This window comes from Tinamus guttatus, unplaced genomic scaffold, assembly GCF_059628265.1.
Source record: "Tinamus guttatus ecotype Peru unplaced genomic scaffold, ASM5962826v1 Tinamus_guttatus_pri_ptg000033l, whole genome shotgun sequence".
NCBI lineage: Eukaryota > Metazoa > Chordata > Aves > Tinamiformes > Tinamidae > Tinamus > Tinamus guttatus.
In genome coordinates this window covers 1109788-1137144 of record NW_028288567.1, presented here as the reverse complement: position 1 = coordinate 1137144, position 27357 = coordinate 1109788, and the positions used below count along the sequence as shown (strand labels likewise).

Sequence of the window (27357 nt, the reverse complement as noted above, 5' to 3'; positions counted from 1 at the left end):
CTCTGTGGGTTTTTTTTTTCTGATTTAGACTATTTGCATCGATCTGAGGCAGCAAGTCAGATAAGACAGCAAGAAGCATTTATTTGAGTAGCTAAATGGTTGTGTTATAGACTATTTCATACTAGACATTGGATTAGAATTTCAGATGGAGTAGTATTAGATATCACTAACATTATCTGGGTGTTTTGCCTCTTCAAGATAAATAAAAAGCTCTGGAGCTGACTGTTTGAACGAGAAGTGTTGGGAGGCAGATAAGGTGCCTGTTAGGAGGAAGTTTTTGATTTTTCTAGTGTGACAAGTGGGATAAGGAATAACACTTTACAAGATTTGTAGTTTACTTAGGTGTCATCTTTGTGCTGGTTCTTCCTCTTGAAGGTGTTTTGTTTGTTTGTTTGCTTTGTTTTATTTTAGTGTGTGTGTCAGGCAAGCATGGATATAGTGGATATAAAATAATAATCAGGCTTTTCGTCTCTTGTCATACCCGGTGCCCTTATGGATGCTTAGTTGCTGCTTCTGTCTGGATTCTAACCAAGCCCTGAGATGTCTGACTAAAACAAGTTTTGTGAGCCTAGAGAGCTGCTTTCTTCAGTATTGAGAGCCACAGCAGTAATGAGAGGATTTAGGTATTGATTTTGACCTGTGAGCATAATGTTATCTCGTCTGCTGACTGCTAAATATGGCAGTCTGTAGGAAAGGTCATGTTCTCAGGCCTAATTAAGGCAATCAGAAGAGGGAAATAACAAAACTGAGAAGTCCTGCTAAAGGCCTGCTGGCAAGTGCTGCCGCGGGTGTGCGTAGCCCGCCTGCCCCACAGCTCGGGTGGGAGTCTGAGGTCAAGAAACAGGGCTTTGCTTTCTGTGGCTCCCACCTCACTTGTGCTGCTGATAAATTTGGTTCATTGACTCCCTTTTTTGGATGAATAATTAATTTATTCTTTTATTGATTAGCTTTAAATCTCTTGCTTCTCTCTTCAATTCTCTTTTCAAAGGTGGAACCAAAACTTAAGTTGTTACATGTGAGAGGATGTTACATATTTTGAATGATTAGACAGTTATTACAGATGTTGGATGACTTAGACCAGATTCATGTCAATACGGAGTATTTCTTACATTAAAATAAATAGGAAGTGGGAAACAAATTATTCTCTCTTTGAGACTAGAAAAAAATGATACTTGGGATGAGTGCATTTTCTTTCTGCACATGTGGATAGTATGAAATGGTCTAAAAAGTGAATACTGCCGACTGCAGTATTCATGCAAATTGAGTTTACTGCCGAAGTCCTGCCTGCAGTAAAGCTGTGGGAGAGGGGATAGAAGTGGCATTTTACCTCCTTCCTGAAGATGTTCGTTCTGTGTTGTCTTTGGAAGGGAGAATGAATTATTTCTGTTTTGTCTGTTACTCATTTTTGTTGCTGTTTTTAGGCAAGCAACCTTTAAACAGTTTTCGATTTTTAAGATGGAACTCTGCTCTTCAATGAATCATGAGTTGAGTTTGTTTTTGCATGTTTTTGCCATGCAAAATTAATAACTTTATTTATACAGAATCTAGCATTATAGTACTCACTTTTTCTGTTCCAAGAGTCTGTAGTGATACAAATAACTAGTAATTCCTCTGCTATAACCCTTAGGTTCTCAAAACACTTCACAAAGTAATTCTTCACAGTGCCTCTTCTCTATCCATTTTTTTTATGGATAGGGAAGTAATGGTGAAAAATTTATATTGTCTTGACCGAGGCTGTAGGTTGTTGGGTTGGGAAGCCTGAGCTAGAACAGGGGTACCTTGACTGCTCTGTTTTGAAAGAAAGTTACTGACACAGCTGAGATACCAACAAGAAACACAAGGAGGGTAGATCATATCCTGTAGAAAAAAACACCTGGGTACAAATGTGCTGTGTCTAGCAAGGAGGTTTAACTTATGAGAAATTGTGCATGGAGATTTAGTTTAGGAAGTATTTCATGGATAAACTTCTGCAGCTTTTTCTCTAGTGTAAAATGTGTGTCCTGCTTCACTCCAGCTCTCATGAGGGGTGACCTGGTTCTATAACGTGCTTTAGGTGCAGCTCTAGTTATTTCTTCTGGCTGCCAGTGTTTTGAGCCATCCCTTTGGTTTGGAGGGGACTTGCTAAGGATTCCTCAATTTTCAGGCATCAGCCATCACCAGCAATAAAAGTAAAACTATCAGGATATTAAATATCTGTCAACACCTATATGTCAACTATATGCAGATATCAGTAGTAGCATCTTTATTTGGTTAATTCAGTTACTTCAAACAATTTGGCATATTGGTGATGTGAAATCCATCATTTTCTCCTGCATTTGATCCCTGAAACAAACATCTCGCAACTGTTCATTCTTTTTCTACCCTGGCAATATAACAGACTGCATATTCCCCATGCCCCCTGGAGAAGGGACCTGTTGAACAGAGTATGAATGGGTGGAAATGTGCCTGAGGAAGCCAGGCCCAGATAGGACTTTGTGGGATATTCCACAGTTTTGTCCTTTCTCCATCTACCACACACAGTCTCCTTCCTTATGGTGCTGCTTTAGGACAGAGAGCCTGGAGGTACCTGCTCGAGACCTTTCCTGCACCTTCCAGCTCCTTATGGACTGGAGCCACTAGGTTTCCTTTGGGGCAGAAGGGCCTTTGGGTTCCTCCTTTGGATGTCTCTCATTTTGCCTCCCAAGGCTTGTGGGAGTAGCAAAGCTAAGAGGGCGGACCACGTGAAAAAAGCACATTGAGTTCAGGCTTTTCTTCTGGATGACGTCTGGGAGCCATCTGTATGATAACAGCATTTTAAAAAATCTGCAGTGATAAGAGCATTAAAATGGCCAGTAATCTAAAAAGTACAGTTCTATTTTGGAAAGCGGTAATCTAAAAATGTCAGTTTGAATCCAGCAGGTCTATTCCTGTAAGTATTAGAATATTACTTGCTAAACTTAGTGACAAAAGCGCTGTTTTAAGAAGAATGATCTTATTTTTTTTTCCTACTGTATCGTCTACAAAATGGTCTGTTAACTTTCCATTGTTTATATTGTTTGAAATTGTGTGATTTGGGTATTAAGACTGTTGTATAAATAATTATCTTCCTGGGTATTTCTTCTTCTTAATATCAAACCATTTAGAATAGACAAGCCCTATTCCTCCCCAAGGAAATCAAATAGAAAATATTGTTATTGCAGAAATTAAAATCAATGCTATTTTTTTGCCTTTTCTGAACTTTAAGAATATTATTGGCAATGCAGTCGCATGAAATATTATGACTAGTAAGAACATCAAGTATATTCTCTCACCAAAAATAAATCAATCTTTTTGTAACTAAATACTTTCTGTACAATTCTGTCTACTTCTGGTCAAAATTTGGTAGAATCACTTTCTCTGTTATTAAAGACTTCTCAAAGTGTAATGTAATACTATTTTGCTATTAAAGTTTATTTTTTTTTTAAAAAAAAGGAGAAATAGGCATTGGGGCTGAAGAAAAAGATCTGCATTTTCCATGTTGTAATATCAGAATGCAGAGATGGAGAAGGCAGAGGCCGTATGTTATTGTCACTTTGAGACTTGTATATCCAGTGTTACTGCTTTTATTTCCATACTGGATCCTCAGAGGTATCCACTTTCCCTTTCTTGGAAATGAAGGCCTTATACATTCGTACCATATCCTTCCAGTTGACATCAAGGTTTTGAGGTGTGGTTTACAAATAACAAAGCATGGAAGGAGTGGGGAATGGGAAATGGGAATTCTTTCATAGTTTCTGAAATGTTTTGCATAATGACTTAAAAAACCTTGACAAAAATAATCCTGAAAATATCGCATCACTTTGGTCTTTTCTAGATCTCTGTAGATATCTTTGATTTAAAGAACTGCTGCTTTGTTTTTTTATCTTTGGTTCTTTCTCCCTTCCCCCAGACTGTGTTAAACCTTGTCCAAATAGTTAATGGAAATTGATAGTCTGTCCCAAAGTAACAAACTACATCTGTCTCTGAAAATGAGTCAATATGATCATGACATATTCATGAAATAAAGGGGAAATGCATTACTGCTGTGCTGGGGAACATAAGTCAATATACTTTATGTAATTATTTAATAAAACATCCCTGCTAGTGCGTTGAACCAGCTAAAGACACTGAAGTGGTCATTTTTATACAGGAATAAACAAACTTCCAGTAAAAGTTGGTGACCAGAAGTATGCAATTATGCGTTTCCAGAAATAGTTAACCAGTCTGCTTAAATTTTAATCAGACTTCTATGGATAAAAACCTTCCTGATAAGGGGGAGTGGAGGAAAAAAAACGGGTCTTTATATTAAAAGGCTATTCAGATTGTCTTGTTTCCCAATTTTTTTAAAATTTCTTTTCTTGTGAATGGGAATGCAAATCTGTATAAAAGTTACAATATGAAATTCTATATGCTGTCTTAATTATGTTTTTTAGCATGAATATCATATTGAAATACTATATTGATAGCAAAGATGTCATGAAGAGTAATAATGTGGGGATTAGACAGGGAGGTATTTGAAATACTTAAATTTTCTGTAGTCCATTAGAGAAACGAGGGCTGTTTTTCAGTGGGTGAATACTTATGGGAAAGTATCCCATAAGCAGGAGATGCACTATTAGACTGAGAAATTGCAAACCACCAGATCCTTTCAGCATTTTGGCCTTTCTTATTTATTTTCTTGATATGTCTGAGCTAAATGTCGCCAACTCTGTTAACATCTTTGAGAAATGAGAGGACATGTCTTGTCCAGGACCATAAGGAGAGTCGATGATAGAGTCAGAAGGAGCCCTAAGAAGTTCCTGACTCCAGATGCTGGAATGAATTTGATAGTTGTCTTACTATTCTCTCAAGCATTAGATTTGTGTAATTTAATGGTCAACGACTTTTGCATTTATTTTCAGTCAGCCTCAAAATAGCATCAGGATGCTCAGGGACAGTTTCCTTGTACAACTAGGCATGCAAGAAATAGCCTGTCATTTGCAGCCTTTGCAAAGGTATTCATAGGCCTACAAACTCTCTGAAAATACGAGTTCAGAGAGCAGCCCACAAAGTGTTAGTACATCAAGACAAGGATGCATGTGTCCATCCCCAAGAAAGGTCGCTATCCTTTTCGCGTTTCACCATCTCATTTTTCAGATGTTACCTGATCAACAAGTATTTGTGATAGCTCAGCCCCTGTCTTTGCAAATGCTGATTGTGAATATTGTTGCTTTAATGACGAATTCTAATGGCCCGTTATGCTTTATCCTTCTAGGGAATCAGTAGCCTCTTCAGCTCACTTAAAGTGGTCAGGCTGCTTCGACTGGGTCGTGTAGCTCGGAAACTGGACCATTACATTGAATACGGAGCAGCGGTCTTGGTCCTGCTGGTGTGTGTGTTTGGTCTTGCCGCGCACTGGCTGGCCTGCATTTGGTACAGCATAGGAGACTATGAAGTTATCGATGAGGATACAAACACAATCCGACCCGAGAGCTGGCTCTATCAGCTGGGCATGTCGATAGGAACACCGTACCGGTTTAACGCGTCAGGCTTTGGGAAATGGGAAGGCGGGCCAAGCAAAGATTCGGTCTATATCTCCTCCTTGTATTTTACGATGACCAGCCTCACCAGCGTTGGATTTGGGAACATTGCCCCAACTACAGATGGAGAGAAGATCTTTGCTGTCGCTATGATGATGATTGGCTGTAAGTATTAGAGATTCTGTCTCTTGCACTCTGCTAGATAGCAATGTGTTGTGAATGCTGAGTATGAATAGGATGGCTCTGGAATCACCTCAAATATTATTAAGCAGTTAAAGAGTATTTTTTTGGTGGTAATTTGGTTACCACACACTGTCTTAATGGGTAATTTTGAAATTGTGAGTAAGTGAGTGGAATAAGTGGAAGTATTACTATGAGTAGTAAAAATTCATTTGATATAGAAACAACCCTTTCAATTTTGTTACTGTAATAAGTAAACAACAAAATGTGTAAATATGAAGTATGAAAAACTAATGTACCAGAATGAGCATAGACCACCTTATTGTATGGCATGTTTGGTATGTGGCAAAATCTTTGCATGTCCGAGAGCTGTGGGGGTGGCCCGGGAGCATCTTGTGAGAAAGAGACAGAGGGAGCTTTAGAGAGGCCACAAACTCCACCGTGAGCTGAGCGCACGCTCCGATCCCAAAGCAACCAGGATACAGCTGGCCTTGGGCACCTCTTCTGACTCACACTTTCCAGTAGCCAGGGATTCACCTTGTGCAGCTGCCCAGCTTTTGGTCCTGCTGCGTCACTTCACTGCAGGATCTGCACTCAAATTCTTTGAGAGCTGCGTGCAGATAGGAGCTGTGCTTTGACCCCTCTAAACGAAGGCATGATTTTTCTAGATAAAAGCATGGAACTGGGGCCAAAATAGGGGGAAATTGCTGTTTCACAGATGAAAGAACTTATTAGTATATGTAAAGAGAAAGAAGCATGTGCAGGATAGCATTCCATCTAAAGGAGAAAAAAGATAAGCCTTGCTAAGCAGAAAATTAAAACCAAATACAGAACAAAACCCAGTAGCCTCCTATGACACAAGCATGCAGCCTCTATTCTGATGTATGTGTCATCCTACAGCAACAATGAAATCATGTACTAAAATTACATCTTAAAGGAGATTGATCGTTAGTGACAGAAAGTAGAAAGGAATGTATTACTTTTCAGGTAGGAATTCGGATTTTTTTTTAGCTATAAAAATTGTTAATTGTTTGTTCTAGCTTTCTCCCACTGCTGAGTTCTGTCATCCCATTAAAAGACACTGTTTGCAGAAATTCAATTTGTGTAATTTGGAGACAATTAAGCTGTTTCCTCACGAGAAGCGCACTGGGCAATGTAGCAGCGCAGCGGAAAGCCGTCTTCCAGGCATGCGTGCTGGTGAAGGTACCTGTTTTGGAGGAGATATCCTGGCCTTTGGCCTGTTGCTCATTATGTTATGCTCATTAAACTAGCTAGACAAGAAAAATATTTGCTGCCTGTGTACTCAATGACTATAATCTCCATAAAAACCAGGATGTACTTGGGGATGTTTGGGAGTCATACCTGCCCCAAACTGAAGATATTTGGAAGTAATGTGTACATAAGCAGAATTTATGAATTTAATATTGATAGATATCTGTTTTGGACTCTAAAATTAACTTTAATTTCTGCAAACTGTAAAAAATAAAAATAAAAAAATAGAGATTTAAAATTGCCAGATCACTGTCTCATGAACACAATCGGATTTGATGCAAACAGTTTTGTTTGTACTTTATTGGCCTTCTGGAACCTTAAACATCTAACCTCGTTAATGTCTGCGTATCTGTGCACCTTTATCCTATGGACAACTACTTGGGAATCATTAGGACTGTTCATGTATGTATGTGTGTGAATTGCAGCTGAGTAATCCAGTTCTTCAGTTTCCCCCTCTGGCCTTAATGGCATCTCAATTGCTTTCAGCATGCTGGTAGCAAAGGTGGAAACCCTTTTGACTTGGAGACTTGGGGAGCAGAAGCGCCACTGCCTGTTAGGCGGAGGCTTGCAGAGACCCTTCTGTCTCGGTAGCCTGGCGCTTTGCGGCAGTGAGGAGCCTTCCAAAGGGGAGCAGCAGGTTTTGGAGAAGTTCTGATGCAGTCTTTCTCTGAATTTCAGCAGGGAGGAAGTAAGCAGCTTTCCATCCCCCTGCCCTCTGCCTTTCTCCATAACGAATTCCTTTCAAGCTCAGCAGAATTTTGAAAATTGTCTTTGCCTCTTCCTGCATGTGTTAGGGTGATACTTTGGTATAGTTAGAATAATACTGTGAATACTGATGTATCTCTAGGAGGAGCCACATGCCATGATGAGAGCAGGAGCCCTCACTGGTATTGGCGTGTTCAGCCCCACAGCTCCGCGCTGTGTGCCTGATGTGGAGCTTCTGGCTTTGAGCTCTGCCACTTCCTCAGAACAAAATAGGCACATTGCAGGTGGCTAGAGCTGAGCAGCTGATTGGCTTTCCTTCATGGTAAAATTTTGTGTTAAAATTATGTTATTTCTTCTGTAGAATTGAAGTCTCAGGCACTGATCTGGGGCTGTTTTGTAAGGACTCTGTCTCCTCTGTTGGGAGCCTGAAAGGTATGTAACATGTCGGGAGGGGAGAGAAACTGTCTGGCTAAAGCTTTTGTGTGTCACAGGAAGATCTCCATTTGTCCCTGGCCAGCCGACATGTTTCATGTGAGCTGGACAACTCGCTTATCTCACAGTGGCTACCAGGGCTTATTGCACTCCTCATTTTCCTGGCATCAGATCATTCCAATGGGATGGGCAGGGCTGCCGTTGCCCCGCGTGCCAGAAGCAAGCAACCCCCATGAGTCCTGCCAAGGTGCTGCCACCCACCACTACTAGTGAAGGTTTTATGACTTTTCTCTTATACTTTGCTATTAATACTGCGTTTGTTCTAGTATCCACCCAGTAATGCTTGTCTCAAAAATAAGAAATGTTACAAAGACTGTGGGTCATGCTTATACTAGCTGGATGTGTGTGTACTGAAAAGCAAATCCTTCACAGGTAGCTTTCAAAAGGCTGGAAACGTTTGTTTGTTAATAAAGGTTCCTATGCAATAAATTACTTATTTGGGGTAAAAAATACTTTAATGAGCAAGTGGAGTTTTATCATAAATCTCTTGACTTTGGCACAAAATAGATTTAAAAGAAACCAGAGGGCTGTGTTGTGGTAGTTTCTCATCACTTCAGATCTGATTGCTGTAGGAACTGAAAGGAACCTGGAAGTAGTGGAGTAGGGACTATTCCATATGCACCTGTAAAATAAATATTTTCTGGATTGGGTTGGATCCTGCAGTTGAGTGAGTATCTTTAAACTGTGACAAGCTCCATAACAGCTAAGGGATGCTCAATGTGGCAACACAGCTTTGGCCGTTAGTGGAAAAGAACAAGCTCATTTTATTAAAAAGTAAGCACAGAAATGTAGGGTTGTTCCAAAGGTCCTTCTTCTCTGCCCCACAGCTGCAGCAGCATCGTGTGCGCACGGGCTTCTCCAGACGGGGCTCGAGTGGTGCCTGAGGGCAGCAGCGCTCGTGTCTCCTCTTTTGGTGTTTTCTCTCCGTGAAGGGTGGAGAGAGAGCCTGGCTCTTGGACCACCTAAAACTCCAGCTGAGCATAGGTGGGATTTGCAGAGCCCATCCTCAGATTTCCTGCTCCATTTACTTCCCTGCTAAAGGATAAGCTTTTAAGAACTGCGTGGATTTATCTGCTTTTTGGAGTAGGTGTGTGTGGTCTGGGCAAAAATACACACACACACATATGCTCCAGGGAAATAAGTAAAGTGCCAGTTGTTTTACAACCTTTTCCATGTGAAATGGGAAACTGAAATGTCACTTCTTTTCTCCCTGAAGATGCTGATCGCTTTTTTGTTTCATTGCATGAGATGGTGTGACAGCAGGATTCCTTTTGAGATTCCAGAACGGCCACTGTAGTATCACCAAAAAAAAAGTGACTTAAGGAGAAATATATAAAAATTAATATTTTAAAACAATTGCCGGAAAATTATACTTTTAGTAGTAGCCTCTAAGAGGAGGCTATTCTTTCCCTGTGGGCCGATTAACCTCTCAACTGCGAATAAATAATAAAACTCCTTTTAGACACATGCTAATAGGAAGCCTAGGCTTCCCCTTGACATGGCTCTAGCCTGGGCATCGCTCCGGTCTCCCACATGTGCAACATGTGTTTTTCTGCTCATTTTATTTTTTTTACAGTCACTTTAGTAGAATGGATTTGATGGCACAAAGTGCTCTTGTCTTGGGGAGGCTCGGAGCAGCGCGTGCTGAGGAGCATTGCCAGGGGCCACAGTTCTGTTACAGGTGCCTGTTTCTCGCAGCCTTGGTTTTGGGGTGGGTTTTTCTTCGCTTGGTTTGCCAGCTGAATGTTAGGAGAAGTTTCTGGAGAGGAAAGGCTGTGCCCTTTTTTTTCCTTTGCTCTTGGAGCGCTGTGAGGTGAACCTCTCTGTTTTGGGACTGGAATTGCTTGTAAATAAAGGAGTAACTTTAGAGATGTGTTTGTCTTCTCCAGTGGAAAACCACCTGACAGGCTTCTGGTTCAGTCAGCACGGGGCTGTGCTGCCATCAAAACAGGACATTTGTGTCAGCAGGGCCAGGAATATTACAGGTATTTGAAAATCAGAGCTGTTTATAAGCAGTACCCTGCGTGTGTTTCGTATGCTCATGCACAGACCGAGGGAACGAGCACTGTGTAATTACGTGCCATTTTCCATAACACACCATTTGTTTTTTCCTCTGCTCAGCTACTGATATGCCTTCTTCTGCTCCACACTCCCTCCCGCTTTAAGGCCAGTCCTGTGGCAGAAATGTCTGTGTTGCGTTAACTCTTCCAAGCCCCATTGACCACTGGCAATAGCACTTTACTGCAATGTCAGAAAAAAAGTAGGTATCCCTTTTTTGTGGGTGCCACCCACTGCTTTCCTTTTCCTTTCTATTTAATCTTCCTCTATGGCAAATCATAAAGCCAGGTGACTGTTTTAAATAAAAGACAGAGAGTGGGAGTGGCCAGTACAAGCATTGGCCTGGTAAAAAGGTTAGGACAGGGACCTTGCAGAAGGAAGGGTGGCTCCATCCCGCTGCGGTGCAGTTGGAGGGAGCTCATTCGGGAAGATCAGCTGCGTGGGGGGATCTGTTTGGGGCAAACGCATTTGGAAACAGGGACAGCACATCAAGTGCCCGGTGGCTGCTCTGGAGAATTCCTGTTCTGTGGACACCTGGGGTTTCTGATAAGATCCCCAACTCCTGTTCCTCTGTAGCCATTTTCATGTGCATACAGTACATTACAGTGTTGTAAGACAGTGACTGTGTTTGCATCTGTCAACAAATCAACCTGCATGGCTTTGCCCCGTACATTGGAGTACATGTGTGTACATATAGGGAAATACAAATGCTCCTACTGGAAGTGAAAGCAATTAACTCCTCAGATTCATTTTAGATGAATCAAAACGTATTTGCTTATCCCTTTGCACAGATGGGTACTAACTTGCTAATTAGTAAGAAATATGTCTGCAGAGTGATCTTTCAGAGAGGCTGATGTTATGTGAAAACAAGTTTGGAAGCACTGTCTGGGTCTGTGGAAAGACATTTATTTTCTGTTTATAATACTTGAAAAAATTGTGATTTCAATTTTTAGTTTCTTCCCCGTGGAGACATATGCCTCCAAATAACAGTTCTCTCATATTTTGTTCAGTGAAGCTGTCAGGTTGTGTTGTACATTGTTTTTTTTATTCAATATTTTTTCCTTTTTCCTTTCCTTTGCTAAGCAGTAGCAGAGAGCAGAGGGCTTTCATTTGTTGCTGTCATATCTGGGCCTATGGCAGGAGCCCCTTTGCTGTGCAGGCAGAGTAGGGATGAACAGTCCTAAAATGCTTTGTGTTTTCCAGTAACAAATTCTTTCTCATTAAACATAAAAGCCCGGATGAGGACAACATTAAGAAAATTTTAAAATGTAATTAGGTAGTTCTGGTTTAGGGGAGCATCAATCTCTCCTGGAGACGTGGACGTCCCTGAGGGCTGCGCGGCTGCCTCGGCTGGTGCCGTGCGGCGCAGCTCGGCGCAGCTCCTTGGCGGCCGCGCGGAGGAAGCAGCGACCCCCGCAACAGGAGCCGCGCAGACTCACCCTCAGGGTGAGGGTGGATGGCCGGGAACCGAGAGAGAAACAGCCTGCTCCTGCTATCGCAGTATCCCCGCACGGTCCCGCTGCACCGCGGCGCCCTGGTTGCGGAGCTCCCGAGGCGTCTTTCCCCCGGGAACGCAGCGGGTCGGCTCTGGAGAGCAGAGGGCTGCGGCTGCGTGTGCTTCCCGCACGCAGCGGGGCCGGGAGGAGCGGGTGCGGCGCGCGGCCTGCGGGGCTCTGCTGGCGGCACCGCTTGTGCTGCGGCCCCGGAGAGGGTGCCTGGAAAAAATCCCCTTAGCACTGGTGCTCCTTCAGGCCTACGGGTGAAAACAGCATCTGAGCGCAAAGGTGTCTCAGACTTTGAATCCACGGCGTCTCTTTTTTGTATTCGTAGTAATTGCAAATGTGCTGTTTTGGCTGAGACACAAGCTGAGAAAGGAAGAAGCCGCCTTCTTCCTGGGACAGTGATCTCTTGGATACTTGTGTTTTTGTCACTAATCTTGGCAATGCAACAAAGACTTAGATGCCACAGGCTTCCTGCCAGCCACTGAGATTTGGGAGCAACTGAGAGTTGTTGACTGCCGACGGCTGGCGTGCGCCGCGTGAATCAGTTTGGAATTGCTTCTTATGCTTGTCCGTGTTAGCCACCAGCAGCACCACCAGCTAGGAGTTCCCAATTTAAACACTTGATTTTTTTTTTTCTGCTAGTGGGCTTTGAAAAGAAAGGGGGAATCTTCCCAGGTCTCTTCCCTCACCCCTCCGTCCTGTGCCTTCTTGGCTGTTGTTTGAAGTTACTCATGATATTGAAGTATTATTGGTATAATTGGGAAGTAACTTCTTGGAGATTCCTGAATGTTATTTTCCTTGGATACTTTCTGTGTTAGAAGGAACAAGATGTGCTGCAAATATCTTTCTGTGCTACACCGAGTTTCAGCAGAGAGGTAGGGCCAGGAGAAAAGCTGGGTGAATCATTTTGCACAGTAGAAGAAGGGTTTGGGTATTGGAGCAGGATTTGGGCTGGTTGTCTCTAAAAGTGTGAAAATACCTTGATTTTTCTTCTGGTAAGAGTGAAAGAAAAAGTCACTGCGATACTGAAGAATGGATAGACAACACTGTTTTAGGCTTTTTGTGTACATTAGCTCTCCTCCAGACAGTTGAGTCCAGAGGGAGGCCGTTTGCAGCGCGGCGAGTCGGGATCGGTGAGCGTGGGGCCGCGCCAGCGCGCGGTGGCGATCTCGGAGGCGCGTGGCCGAGCCGGCGCGCGGCGGCCCGCGCCGCGTTCCGTAATTGAGATTCTGTGCAGACGGGGCTGCTGGAGGGACGCGCGCCGTGTGACAGGCTTCACAGCGTAGCCGGCTCCAAACCTAGAGCTGCAGCTCCTCAAAGTTGCCTCTCCTTAGCATAAGGGCATTAGAGGCCTGCAGAATTCTTTAAGCGGTTGCTACTACTGAAACAGAAAGCCCTGCTGTCAAAAGCAGCAGAAGAGCAGACTTTAGATGACACGTATGTAAATAACTAACTTCAGGCTAAATCTTTGCCTCTGGGCTAAGATAGACTGGGTTGTTTTTTCAGGTTCGCAACACTAGCGCTAATGCTGTAACAATCTCTAAGCCGATGACCATAGCTATATGAAGAGTGCCCTATTGGTATGGGGGTTTGTCGTCTCCCCATTGCAAGTCACTTCAAAGCATAAAATAAAGGTGCCATATCACAAAACTTGTGGTGAATCTTCCCAAGTTGTGTCTTTCTTTTTGACACCCTCTTTTACCGAGGAGCAAAGATGTGATGTAGAAGAGCATGATTGATCTTTGTGGAGTTTTATTCAGGTTCACACATGTGAAGTTGGCTGATACCTGTGGGGCACAACAGTGTGACTCATGTCTCTCTTCAGTCCTTGAGACCTTTCCCTAAGAAGCAACTCTGTTGTTGAAGGATAGAAATATTGGGCAAGAGCTAGGTTTTGCACAAGAGTAATCGGTACTTCAAAGTCTGTTTCTGTCTAAGAAAAATGCAATTAGACATGAGAGAGGGGGGAAAAAAGCAAAATAGCAAGTCCAGTCATCTGGCACATTGTGTCACTTATCATCTAATGTGTGGAACATGACAGAAGACACGAAGCACCTTTTGTTTCTGCATCATCTTTGAAAGGGTCTAGTCATTTTACTGTCTAATTGCTACGAGTCTCGGACAGACCTGCTATAGGCTTCAAAATGTCAGAGTGGAAACAGCTTGCATTGCTGTAAGGTTTAAGTGGTTTATGGATCATGAGATGTCCCTAACCACTTAGATGAGCTGTCACATGGCAGTTGCAAAGGAATAAGGATTAGTTGGGCTTGCCAGATCAGTGATTTTTAATGCATTTGTCTGTTTTTATATTTTAAAGAAAGAATTCCCATTTTTTGTTTGTAAAAAAGATAAGTAATGTCCTAGAGGATTTAGATGGTGGTGTGGGTCATACGTGGTTTATTTTTTGAGGCTGAGAGCTCTGAAATATTCTAGACCTGAACTGGAGTTGATGTTTGAAGACATAGTCTATTGTAAGCTGCAGCCTGATGGAAGAAACTCAGATCTCCTGAGAAAATATGGAATATATGTGAAAACGTCAATATCTTTTATCCACAGTCCAGTAACTCTTGCTGCAAGTGGTGTGAATAATGTGCAAGGAGACAAGTAACTTTATTAATAGGTCTTCTTGGCTGGAAAGGAAGTAGAAAATTTATTTTTCTAACCGAAGGGTTTTGACAGCCAGTGGGATCTAAAATCCAAAGTGCCTTATGGGAAAGAATGAAATAGTTGAGCATCCACAGGAACTGGAAATACTTTTTCCCTTCTTTGAAATCAAACCACTTGCACCTGGCTGGTGCAGAAGTAAAATTTTCTGGTTAGATAATGAGCAAACCTTGTCCTCCCCTGCCACTGCCTGCAAAGCAAAAACGTGTCACTTCATAAGGGCGGGTAAGTGGAATGGTTCATGGTCACAGTTGGTTTCATTGTTAATGGAAAGATCCTGAGGAATTTTTACTGAAAAAAAGAACAAAGGAGATGGAGATTGGTCACATCTTCAAACTCTTCAAAGACCGACTGAAGGAGAGAAAATAGGACTTAAGAAGGACTCATTTTTTAAGTTACAATTTTTGCATTAAATTAAAATGAATTTTCATGTGAGCTTTCTTTTTTCCGGTAAAATTAAGACTTACTGCAAGAATATTTAAAACAGTGCCTGGGTGTTTTTTAACAATCTGTCCTCCAAAGACCTTTAACTGTCTGAGATGTTCTAGGCAGGTCATTAAATTAATTCTGAAAGCTGTAGGCATATTATAATTATAGCACTTGTTGATAGCTTGCATTTTTAGTGCAATAACTATAAAATATGAAGCCACACATCTGCTGCTACTTTAAAGCAAGTCAGTCTTTGTTTTCGAAAATTCGCTTCACACCTAGAGGGCAGATGAGCCAAATTCTACCTCCTAATGGTGAGATCTGCAGTGGCCCTCTGTGTGTCTGTGCCTGGGCAGAGTGAGTCCTTGTGCACGGAGCAGCCATAGGTGTTTGGCGATGATTTTGTTAGTGGAAAATGCACAGTGGCATTTGCTGAGAACAGTTCACAGAAATACAACTTAGATCTGCTGAAATGTTTCTCCTGTTTCCAGGTCTGTCTGCTGTGGTGGTCTGTGAGTTTCTTCCTCCTACTTTTCTCTCCTTTCCCTGCACAGACCCTCACTTGTGGACCTGTCTCTGCTGTAACATTTGCCATCCTGCACTGGCAGCTCGTCCTTTGTCTCCCTCTGCACAGGGAGACTTTCACAAGAAATAAGGAACTGGAAAAGCTTTTGGACTTGCCTTATTCTGCCCCTTTTTTTTAACAAGGGAGCCTATGAAAAAGTGTAATTCCTTAAACTTCTTATTGCTTGAACATTTGTTGGACCTTTATCTTCTAATTCAGTTTGGTGTGTTGAAGTGCAGAGGGAAGGGGCAGGAAGGTATTTCCTGTTTGGGAAAATGCAAAATAAGCTTTGTTTTCTTCATTCACTTTTAAATGTCGAGTTAAACATTTTTAATTCTACTTATTCCTCCTTCATAAAACCCTTTCTTTGGGAGTTTGATTGGGAAAAATCAGTAAAATCAGTTGTTTCAAGAATCAAGTGTGCCAAAACTAAATTTTGGGGAAGTGGCTCTCGCCCTCCTTGCCAGCAAGTTGCCCACAGGTTCCTAACGTGCTAATAGTGCCAGAGCGTGGGAGGGGACAGCGAGCGTTCCCTGGCAGAGAGCCTTTCCCTGCAAAACGTCGGATGCCTCCTGTGAAAATTACAGAGGAATTACCAAACAGGCAGCTTACTTTGAGAGGGCCACTTCGTCATGTAGATGCCGCAGTGACCTGCTGAAGGGAAGAGAAGAAAAGAAGCTACCTGCCTTCTTTGGTTTACTTTGCTGTTCTGACCTGGCCATGTGGCTGCAGAGTGTCTGATCCTGTTTTGGACCTTCCCATGTATAATAAAAACTTGAAGAGACAGGAAGCTGTGTGAGAAGTTGCCTAGAAGAGCCATCAGGATCTAGGTGTTAACAAGAGAGGCATCCAGCATCCTGCAGTGTTGCCATCTGTAACTCATTTTTTCTCTCATCCTTCGTTGCTTCCGTATTTAAACTTTGTGTTGGAGAGGGAACCGCCTGCCCAAACAGAGCCTCAATCCCGGTTTGCTCTTTGTTCTTGTGAGCATCTACTCACACTGAGCTTCTGCTTAGCTTCCGCTAGGAGCTGTTCCCTTCCCCAAGCGGCCTCCTTCCCAAATCCAGCATCAGGGTTCCTTAGTGCCTCCTGTCAAAGGGGTTGGATGTGCGCCCTGCCCTAGAGACCCCGGAGGATCCCAGGGCACCCGGAGAGCCTTCCTGGGGTTCCTGATGGCCTCTTCTCCAGGGAAAGGAGCTTCTCCGCGTGCAGGACAGGGACGCAGGCCAGGATGGCAGGATGGTGACGGAACGTGGGGCAGGGGTAGCCTGCCAGTCTGGCAGCCCCTCCAGCTGCGTTGCCGCTGCTGGAGGAGTCCTGGCAGGATTGGAGCTGGAGAGCAGTGGCAGGGGCCAGTGCTGCTGCGCGTAGGAGAATCCCTGCAGCCCTGCAAGCAGAAGATGCTGCTCTACAGTCCCAGTGCGCTGTGCGTAAGGGAGAAGAGACGGCGGAGCACTGGGTCAGTTCCTTTGCCCTGGGGAAATTTGAATTCCCACTTAGTTAACAAGGAGGAAATTGCCGCCTGTTTGAAGTCCGCAGACATGCTGAGTTGCTCTGGAATGGGCTATCTGCTCACGAGCGAGTGTTCGGGAGACACAGGAGGGGGGATCAGATCTTATTCGCTGTGGTACAAGAGAAGGCAACGCGCTCCTCGCAAAAATGACCACAGGCAAATCGGTTAAAAGCCCTCCACTTATGTTTAGAGGGACAGCAGTACCCGGGAGGCAGAGACCTGCACGACACTGCCAGCCTCTCCCGGGGATAGGGCTTGAGGCTGCCGAGGGGGGCGATGCTCCTGTTGTCCACTGAGAGCCAGAAGGTTTTTCCTTTCCGAGCTGACCATCTGCTTTTGGGCTCCTGCTGCTCGGTTAGCAACAAGGAGAGGATGGAAGCGGGTGGTTTTCCTTGCTTCATTTACTTGTGCTTGGTGGGGGGATTGAGAAGGGGGCCAGGAGCAAAGAGGGACAAATAGAACCTGAAGGTGGTTTTGCTGTTTTTCCTTCATTTGTTTTCAAGAAGAAAAAAGACTCTTAAACCTATTTTAAAGCTGCTTCCCAAGGAAGAACCTGCAGTGCTGGTTTAAAAGAGCTGCTTACTCTCAGTAGTTACAGGCTTGTAGTCAATAGATGAGCAGTGTTTCTATTCTTCAGTCTTCGTGGCTAAAACAGCGTGGTTTGAAGCATGATGTTTTGAGGCAGGCCAAGACTTGAGAGGGGAAGATGCTTGTGCGTGTGGGAAGAGCAGATGCTGGGGCAGGAGGTAGTGAGTGTGGCCAGTTGTCTGTACTGATTTTATCAGGATGAATTACTGCAGTCTACCAAGTGTGTGAGATTCTGCTCAGGATTATGCCAATACGAAATGCATCTCCCTTTACAAAGGCCGATCCAGATTGGAGTCCTCCTTTATTTGTACATGGAGATCAGTAGTGCAGAAGGCTGCAAGGGGAAGCCAGTAGTTTATGGAACCATTGACTTTTATCACTTGGTGGCCAGGCAGGAATAAAATGCTCTCTGCTCTGTTATCACTTCATGGAAAATGTGATGCAGCAGACAACTAAAATAAAGAAGTAGAGGAATGACTGGATGCATGGAGTAAGATCTCAAGGTCCCACAGTTCGGTGATAGGGACAGCTCCATAGTTCAATGGCCTGTGAAAGTAGTGAAATACTAGAGCAGACTCAAAAGAACAAGAAAACAAGGGAGCCTGAGCACAGCCAAGCTGATGCAGCCAATACAGCCAAGCTTCTTGAGCTGTTTGCAGCTAGGTGTAGAGGAGAGCACTCTGCCATGGCGCTTGTCCTCTCCTGAGGTGTTGCTGGAACAGTTAACGGTAGAGCTGGTGAGGAAGAGAACTAACTCTAGCCACGCACACTCTGTGCAAACGCACGTAAAGCCATGCTGTTGGCATCATAAACAGTGTCTGTATAGAGGATATCTTGTAGAGGTATTCATGGGTTTTTCTTCTTAGAGCTGCTCTGGGATAGCATGACATAGCTGTGATCTTCAACTGAGATTTAACAGGAGATAGTGTCAGAAGCGGACAAGGAATCTGGAAAAGCATTTCCCTCATGCACGCGAGTGGAAAAGGCTTTTCTGTAGGTTGTGGATGTGGGAAGTTGCCAAATATTCCATGCAATATTCAAGGAGAGTGCACTGTCTGACTGGGGTTGCAACCTGCTCTATAGGCTTTATCAAAGCACTGGAGACTCATGAAGAGTTCATTAAAGCTTGGACAGGTGCTTTCCAGAAAAAGGTAGCATGGGTAGAGGAAAAGAAACTTATATCTGACACAGCTCTCTGTGCATGTGTGTGTATGTTTGCACTTTGCTTTCCTCCTGTAGTTGTTGCGCTGCCGAATATTGCTTTATACTTTCAAGAGGAAAGTGTTGGTCCTGCGCCACTGTCTATGTGGAAATGCACAGAATAGGTGATGCACGGTGCTGTTTGCCCAAGGCTTGCACAGCCAACTCTTCACTGTGGCTAACAGGAAAGTTTTGCCCTTCGATGGTTAGTTGCTACACGGTAGTAGTTCCATTTTAACAGCTTTTTTGGATCTTAGCATCAGCTGCTGGTTGCCTGGTGCACCAATTGCATTCCTATAAAGCAGGGCTTCTTTCCCAAAGAACCTGCTGCTGAAATACCTGTTAGTTGCAGGTCATTTAAAATGCTACAGGAGTGCATGCTGCTACCAGCTCAACAGGCTGTAGCTCCATGTAAAGTACAGTCACTTGCTGTAGTTATGGCTGAAAAACAGCAAGAGTGTCTGTGGAACCTGGAACCGGCGCGTGCAGGGGAAGCTGCTGCTCTGTGCCCCTGCTCTGGATAAATCACCCAATGTACACACATGCCCTAGGAGAGGGCAGCGTATAAACGTGTCAAACTGAAGGGAAAAATCAATAGACAATCCATAAAACCTGTTTATCCTAAGGACCGTATTTTACTCTTACACAGATTTCCTCTTCCACTGACTCCAGTGGGGCTATTCTTGGGATACTCTGGGAGAGGTTTCAAAGGCTCCGGCCCTGCAGGAGATGGTCAGGGTTTCTGCTTCTACCCTGAGAGCATTTGTAGTAAAGGAAGACAAAACATCTTGCGTGGAAGCGTTGGACATCTTCTGAGGTTCACTCAGAATGTTTACTTGCAAATACACTTATTCCTCCTTATATAACGTTATGGGGGCAAATTTTCAAATTATATCAAATTTTAAATGCTCAAATGGGCATTTTTTTTGTGCAGCAAAAATTGAGCAGACAGAATTTGGAGACTATTCTGTCCGGTGTTGCATTTTTTCTATTGCATCTTGACAAGTCATTTTGACCAGTATTTTTCACAGGTGCTTCATAATTGGAGATGTTTTAGCTTCTGTTTTTTTTTCTGGCTTGATGCATGGTAACCTAACTTTACCTTACTAAGCTCCTGACACAAAATAGAGCTTGTGAGTATTTAGCACTTATGAAAAAAACTGAAGCTGGTTTATGAGAATTTGTAAGCCCCTTTTATTGGTGACCCACTGATGACCTTGGAAGACAGGGAAGAGTTATAAAACTGCATGTTTTCTCAGGTTAATGATGGACATACCACCTGCCCCCCCCCCCAAAAAAAAAAAGCCTAGAGGGGATTGTGAAATTAAAATGCACTGAAAACTTTAACAGACAAACCTGGTAACATAAGGCTAATTCTGCCAGCTTAAATCCTGTAGTCATTTGTGAAAACAACCATACTTTTGATGCTGGCATACGGTTAATTTGCCTGGTCTTGTCAGGAAAGAGCTGCAACTGGCAGATAGGCCGTCTCTCTTGTGGGAGATGAACGTGCTCTCCCTATATCAGCTGATGACTTTAGTGCTGATATCTGTGCAAGAACAAAACGGTTCTGTGCTTCTCTATTCCTTGGGTGATTGCTGTGCCAGTTCCGTGTTTTATCACCGAGTGGTGAATACCTTGGATATGCCGTAATTCAGAGCGTGGGCTTTTAAAATTGCAATCAGACAAATAAACAGAGCATAGCAACTATGATCATCAATTCAAAACAGCTTGGTTGGACCAACGTCTTCCCATTAAAAAGGGGAAGATAACGACCGCCAAAGAGCTTTTCTGCCGGTGGCTTTGTGCCTTCTCACGCTGATGCTGTGCTTTATGCCGGTGCTCCTGTTCCCAGACCTTCCCTCGTTTCTGATTTTGCTGCCTTTATCTCTCTGCTGCTGTCAGGGCAGTGTGAGAAACAACGCGGTGGCATCAGCAGTTTGAGCTGCCTGCGCATTCTCTTTCTAGTTTCCATTTGGCCCACGTTGCCGACTTGCTCCACCTTTCACTTTTCGAGCTGAGCTAATCAGGGTCAGGCTCTTCTGAGGGCGCAGGGGTTGGCTGTCCACGTACAAAACAAGTTCATGGTCCAGAGTGCCCAACTGCCCTCAAGAACGTAAAAACAGCAGGGCTGGAAGTTGAGATTTGGCAACAAGAGAATCCCTGCGGAAGACTTTGGAACCTGACGCTTTGTAAGCTTTCCTCAAAGAGCAACGATGTGTTTTTTTGATTCTGTGCTAGACCTAGTCTAAGTTGTGTTGCCATGTCTGCTAGCATGTCTGCTTGCCAAGCAAGTGTGACTTGTTGGTAGCCACTGTCTAGATTTGGAGCTTTTCGTGTTATTTAGTTTGCTAGGAGTCTTCAAAGCGTGGTCCTCCGTGCCGCCTTTTGGAGAATAAAGGCCGTTTTGCTGCGCTCCCTGCTTAGCCCACCACGATGGCAGAGACAGGGCTGTGCACTGTGCTCTGCAAGCGTGGAGTTTGAGATCTGTGTGCTTGGCAATTTGTGAGTTAATTGGTGATGTCTGCATGCTGCAATTAACCTAATTATGGTTTTGATTACATTAATTAAACTCTTGTCCGGGACAGCAGCTGCTTAATAGTTTGCCTTCAGGCTGCCCCTCAGTTGTGGTCATTTTGAAATGTGTTGCTTTGGGTTGGCAGAGCTGAGTGGTGAATGTGTGATACTGTTGCCAATAGCACTTAGACGATTTTTTACACCCTTAAACTTTCTCTTTTTAAAACCCTACTGTCAAATTTTAAATGTTGTCTATTGACTTTTATGCTGCTGTTTTGTGGAAGCTCCTGAAGCTGTGCCCAAGGTCGTCAAAAAAAGGTGCTTTTTGCACCAGTTTGCATTTTGGTGTATGTGATGTATGTGAACACCTTGGTTAAGCTTTTGGATACTGTGCTGGATGTATAGACCATGCAAGAAACATAAAGTCTTGCTTTACTTTGCTGCTGTAGCATTTTCTTTTTTTCAGTATGAGGAGCCATTTTGCATCACAGCTTGTCTTGGAGGACTGTAGTCTTGCAAAGGATCAGGGTTTGAAAGCTGAGCCCTGGTGAACTTGAGTTGCCTTTGCTGGGACCAGCAGTAGCCTAGCATGAAAGGCGGTTTTTGGCTTTACAGGATATTCCCGTGTTTGATAGTTGTGTTGAGATGGGAGGAGTTCAGCACATCGCAGGCTCCGTGTTCCTGACCCCGATGCGGAGCTCGGCGTGCGGAGCAAGGCCAGGAGCAGCGCTGAGAGCCCTCTGGAGAGGAGCTCTGCGAGGGCAGCGGCCGCCTCTCCCGCCAGCCTCGTGGAGCGGCTGCTGCGCGTGGCTCCCCCTCGCTTTGGTAGCAGTTTTGTACACAGATCAAGAGCAGCATGGTGGTAGCCAGCACGCGGTTCCGTTATGTACAAATTGTTCTCCTGGATTTATTCTGGTGCTCAGTGCTCTTTAGCTCTACCCTTGTGGCAGCAGTTAGCACGTGGGATGTAATACGTGGGATAAGCACACGAGCAAAGGCCTTTGGTGTTTCTGCTGTGGGAGGTGCTGCCTACAGCCTCTGCAGAGGCCTGGTGCAAATCTATGATGGCTAGTGGTGGCTTTCAGTGAAAAGCACACCTTTTCTCTATGAAGGTAAAAAAAGAAATGTAGGAATTTTCACTTTGGGGAAGTAGGGAATTGCAGAGCCTCACTGATTAAATCTTGTACTTAAGATTTAATCTCAAGATTAAATCTTGTAAAAAGGTTGTTTTTCCTTGGTCTCCTGGGATGAAATGTTAGCAGGGTTGTCAGATCTCTGCAAGAGTCAATATAGTGGTTCAGTGTTTGTCTGCTGATGGATACCTGGCTGGTTCTCCTTGGAGTGCCATAAAGGAGAGAAGGATTTGGCAAGTGAAAAAAATCCCTTTACTTGTCCAGACTGTGTTGCCTGGTTGTTTCTCTGTCTGAAAATGCCAGCCTTTGGACTGCCCTTTTTAGCCCAGGCTATTCACAGTTTAAACACGCTGTGGATGTTGGACTGTTGAATGGTGCCTGGTGGTAGACTTTATCGTTAACAATATGTTTCTTTGTGCATGTGTGTTACGTCTTTTTGCATTGAATAGACATGACCAGGGGCCTTTGGGCAGTAATTCAGAAGAATAGGGAGGTGGACATGGGGAGGTAATACTGGTTTTAGAAATGTGCTGTCCTCCACATTAAGTCTTTGCAAAGGGTATATGCTTAGAAGCTGAAGGTCAAAGGCGGCACCTGCATTCAGCTCAGGCTTGCAGTCAAAAACTTGTATTTTCTCACAGCAGTTCGTTGAAAAGGTAATGGGGAAAAACGGAACCAGACTGCGGCTGAAGGAGTTTGGCTTAGATAGCTAGCTGATAAAAGCAATGAGAAATGGTTACTCTGCCAAGAAAGACTAATTCTGGTGGACTGAGTTCCATGGCAGCATTGATGGTGATGGATGTTTTTAAGAAAATCTCAGTTCTTTTAAATTTTTAAATGTGTGCCTAGGATTCTGAACTAGTGATAGTTGCAATAACTTACATGCCTTTAAGCATTTCCATGCTGATTGTGTTTTGTAGCATGTTTTCATTCACTCTTTGCAGAACGGCATAAATGACTATAAATGCAGTGAAGAGGGAAACTGGGCAGTTCCGTGCAAATGTATAATCCATGGAAACAGAGAGTTCCCTGAAGCTGTGCTGCTAACCTGGCTTTTAATGCTTAGCTGTGGGGCTGAAAGAACTATATGCTCTATTGGAATCAATGACATGGAGGAGGAGTTTTTTTTTTTTTTTTTTTTTTTTTTTTTGTCTTTGGTGAAACAAATATTGCTGTTTGCTAAACTCGTCATTTTGCTCCTGTTTGGAGGTTCTGGTCTTTCAGAGCGCTCAGAACCTGCCCATCATTTCATTTGTGAAAGCAGAGGTGCTCTGCACCTTGAGGTATCAAGCCCCAGGTTAGGCAGATTGCTTTTCAGGACTGAGCAGCATTTTAAATTGATGGCACTTTTACAGTGAATACCTTTCCAGAAGATTGAACAGCAGCAAGTCTGCAGAAGCCAGTCCTTCATACATTGCTATATCCCTTGTGATTGCTATGATGATTAAATAACTTCAGAGTAGGAAAAGTTTGAGTGACATTTGCCTTGAGCATTCTTGTGCATTGCTTTTTTTAATGAGCTCCCATACTTGCTGCTTGCAACTTTTAGTATTTAAAGCTTTCTCCATTCTTTCACTCTTATTTTCATGTTGACAGTTGCTATTCTTTTTTTTTTTTAAGCAAGCAAAACAACCCCCCCACCCCCCAAGGAAACCTTTTTATTAGCAGTTGTCCCTTTTGTGTGGACTATAAAACCGTGGTGTGTAAGACAAGTAAACAATTTACATTCATTATAACTTAATTCTGTTCTAATTTTAGTCTAGCAAGAAGTCTGAGTTTACCAGATTGTAAAGGGTAGTATAATATACTGCTATATGTAATACCTGATAATGAGCAGTCGAGCATTCCAAAGCGTTTTTAAGCACCTTACAAAACATTTATAAATGTTCATAAAATCCCTATAACTGCACATTTCCCCCCTCTCCCTTTAAGGCTAAGGGAGAGGGGACTGTGTGCATGTACCAGCAGAACGGGGATCAGGACTTGGCATTAGCTGCAGAAGTTCTTAGATTACCCTTTGGTCAAAACCTTTAAGGAGAAACACGTTGATAGACAGGGCGAGATATAAAAAGTCTTTCTTTAAGCATCTTTTGCCTCCTCTGTGACACACTTATATGTTTTCTGCCTCCTGAACTCTAAGTTAAAAATATCAAAATGCAGCCCTTAGCCTCCTGGAGTAGGAATCTTGATAGTGAATCCAGTGGAAAATGGTTTAGGGAATGATATCCCTCTTTCCCTTGCCCTTCTCAGCTCACACGAGTGTGAGCTATGGAATGGCCCTGCATTTAGATCTGCGCAGGGTTTCATGTCTCTACTTCATCAGTGATAGAAAAACAGTGTCAAATAGGAGTAGCTCCTGGCAAAACGGATCTGCACAGACAGGGAGGGCAATCGATCAAGATATTGGCAGCCTGCGCAGAGGAGCCAGTCTCTTTTTTTCTAGCTGTGGAGCAGGGCTCTGTGAATGGATGAAAGCAGCTCCTGGTAGCACAGTGATGAGGAGAGCTGAGGCTAGAGAAAAATATTGCTGAAAAACTGTGGTGCAGAGAGACTGTGTGGGCCTTGAAGCTCTTCTCTCTGGTCTGCAGAGTAGCATGAAGGATTTCAGCTCTTACACCCTGCTTGTGAAAACCTGTTTACTTATTCTTCGGTTGAAGGATGCTAGGAGCTAATATTTTGCCTGGATTTCTTATCCAATTCCCTTGGCTTGTTCTAAAGAAAGTGTTTATTCTTTCTGGCTTATTGCTTAAGTTTTGAGAGAAGTAACTAAAAATCATAGAGCATTTGTTTTAAGATATATATCAAAAAAAAAAACAGTTTGTTTTCATCAGCCTCCAGGGAAGGCTGCGTTCGCCCTGTGCTGGTGTTACCAGAGCCGCTGCGTTTCTGGGGTGTCACTTGCGCGGAGCAGTCGTGGTGCCAACGTGCCCTCCGCACAGCGCGCTCGGGGTGCTCGTTTCCCCCGCGCAGCCGCCTCCAGCTCCCTTTCCCTCACGCATCTTTGTGAATGGCTTCCTCACTCAAACAGCTTCTTCAATAAGCTGCTTTTGGTGTTTCTGCCTCCTGAAAAATGGGAGAGAGAGATTCACCCAGAGACAAGTGTTATTTCTGTTTTCTCCTGGGAGCTGGTTGCTGAATGTTCAAAGAAAATCAATGTCTGTTAGTTTCTAGCAGAAGGTTCTAGGCATAGAAAAGGGGATGTTATGGCCTGCTAAGGGAAGAGCTGTGGGCAAAGGGGAAGAGAAAAGGTGGAGAAGAAACCCCAACTTGCCTCATCAGAGCTGGAAAACAGCAAGCACTGCGAGAAAGCCAGCGAGACCTAGTGCATAGGGAGAGAAGAGTTGGTAAGTCTGGACTGAGTTCCCAGCTCTGTCACAAACTCTTTGACGTGACTTTATGCAAACCACTGCGTCTCTGCTTTGCCTGCCTCGCTTCTCTAACACTTTACATCCTGCAAGCACAGACTGTTTTACTGTGCTTTGTACAATGCCGAACCATAATTTTTCATGTATTTGCCTTTTAGAACCAGCCAGATGTATTCTATCCTGACTTACTGCTGCTGAGTGCTTCATGCTTGAAGTTCTCTTAGATTTGTGTTTTTATGGTTCTGAAAAGATCTGTCAAGACTAACATCCTGGCAGGCCCCTCCTTCTTCATTCTGTTTTCGCTAAATCTATACCTCTCTGCAGTTATTCCCTCTCTGCAGCACTCCTAAACTTGTCTTTTTTATTTTGAGGGTTTTGGTAGTGGTAAAAGCAAGCCTGTCCAGAAAACTGGGCATTTAAAGCCTGGGTTTTTAACCAATTCAGCTATAGTATTGTGTTTCACACGACCTGCGCCACATTTTTTTTGTTTGATCGTTTTCCTATTAGATGTGCCCTCCTAATCTAGCCTAGATTCCTTTTCTGCTCCTACATCCTGGCCCTTTTTCATTTAGGTTTGCACCTGTCCCCCCCATCCCAAATTTGGAAGACTCTCCCTGTTCTCTAGACCATCCAGTTTAACTTTGATTCAGTTCTAGTCATTAGGCTTCTCTGCTGAGGCCAGCAAGGTCTGGCAGCGTCTTTGATGGGGCTGCTAAGCTGTTGATTTAAATTTTGCAGGCTCTGTGCTGCAGAAAGACTGCAAAATCACTGTTCCCATGACAGATTTCTGAAAAGCTGGTAGTAGAGCATTGAATAGAAAATTGGAAGAGGTGAGAGGAGACAGGATGACAAAACTTCTGAAGAAGCATGAAGAATACTTTTGGGCCAGGTAGACAGTGAGAATTTGACAGGATGAGGCAGGGTTCAAAGAAGGGTGTGTGCATGCACCTGGGACAAATAGGAAAAGGTGGGATAAATATTTATTAAAAGGACATTTGCCAGTGGGATTTGAAACAACAGTGGACCAAATCATGAACACTAAACATATGGAGTGGTATCTCCAGGGACAGCTTCAAGAGATGCTTATCCAGCAGATCTAGCTGTGTGGTTCTCAGGTGGACTCTCTTATCTGAAAAAATAGAATCCTGAGGTTCTTCTCCATCAAAGTGTGACGAGTGAGCTTGACATAAAAACATTTTAATAGTCTGGTGCTCATGTGCTGATTGATTACAGCAACAGATCAAAGCTAAGTATTCTGTCAAGAATCATTAGTAGTTGACAGCCAATAGTGACTGTACAATATCACAAATTCCGGCTGTTGGAAGGCTTTCTATTCTTGCCTTGTTCCTGAAACCAATAGAGGAATATTCACATTAGTGCACAAAGCTTCACATAGCTTTTAAAACATGAGTTTGCAGATTATTACCACAATCTGTTAAGTGCTAAAATGAGTTCCTGCATTTTACTTCTTTATGATTTGATAATTTCATTGCCAGTAAATGATATGAAATATATTTACCACAATTGTTTGCCCAACTCGTACTGTTAGTCTCTAATTATGAGCTGTAAGTTCTTGTTGTTGCCTCTGTTAGTGGGAAGGAAGAGCCTAGGAAGATGGCCTAGGAAGATACTATTTAGGTGACACTGTGTGCGGCAGA

The 27357-nt window shown here is 43.6% G+C and overlaps 1 protein-coding gene across 1 annotated transcript in view; it reads left to right on the top strand.

Annotated features, from left to right (window-relative positions):
• Positions 1-27357, top strand: part of KCNH1 (potassium voltage-gated channel subfamily H member 1) — a 171015-nt gene that overhangs the window by 43635 nt on the left and 100023 nt on the right. The window contains exon 7 of the mRNA XM_088531827.1: positions 5252-5681. Coding sequence (XP_088387953.1) covers positions 5252-5681 — 430 coding nt within the window. The remainder of the gene's footprint in view (positions 1-5251; positions 5682-27357) is intronic.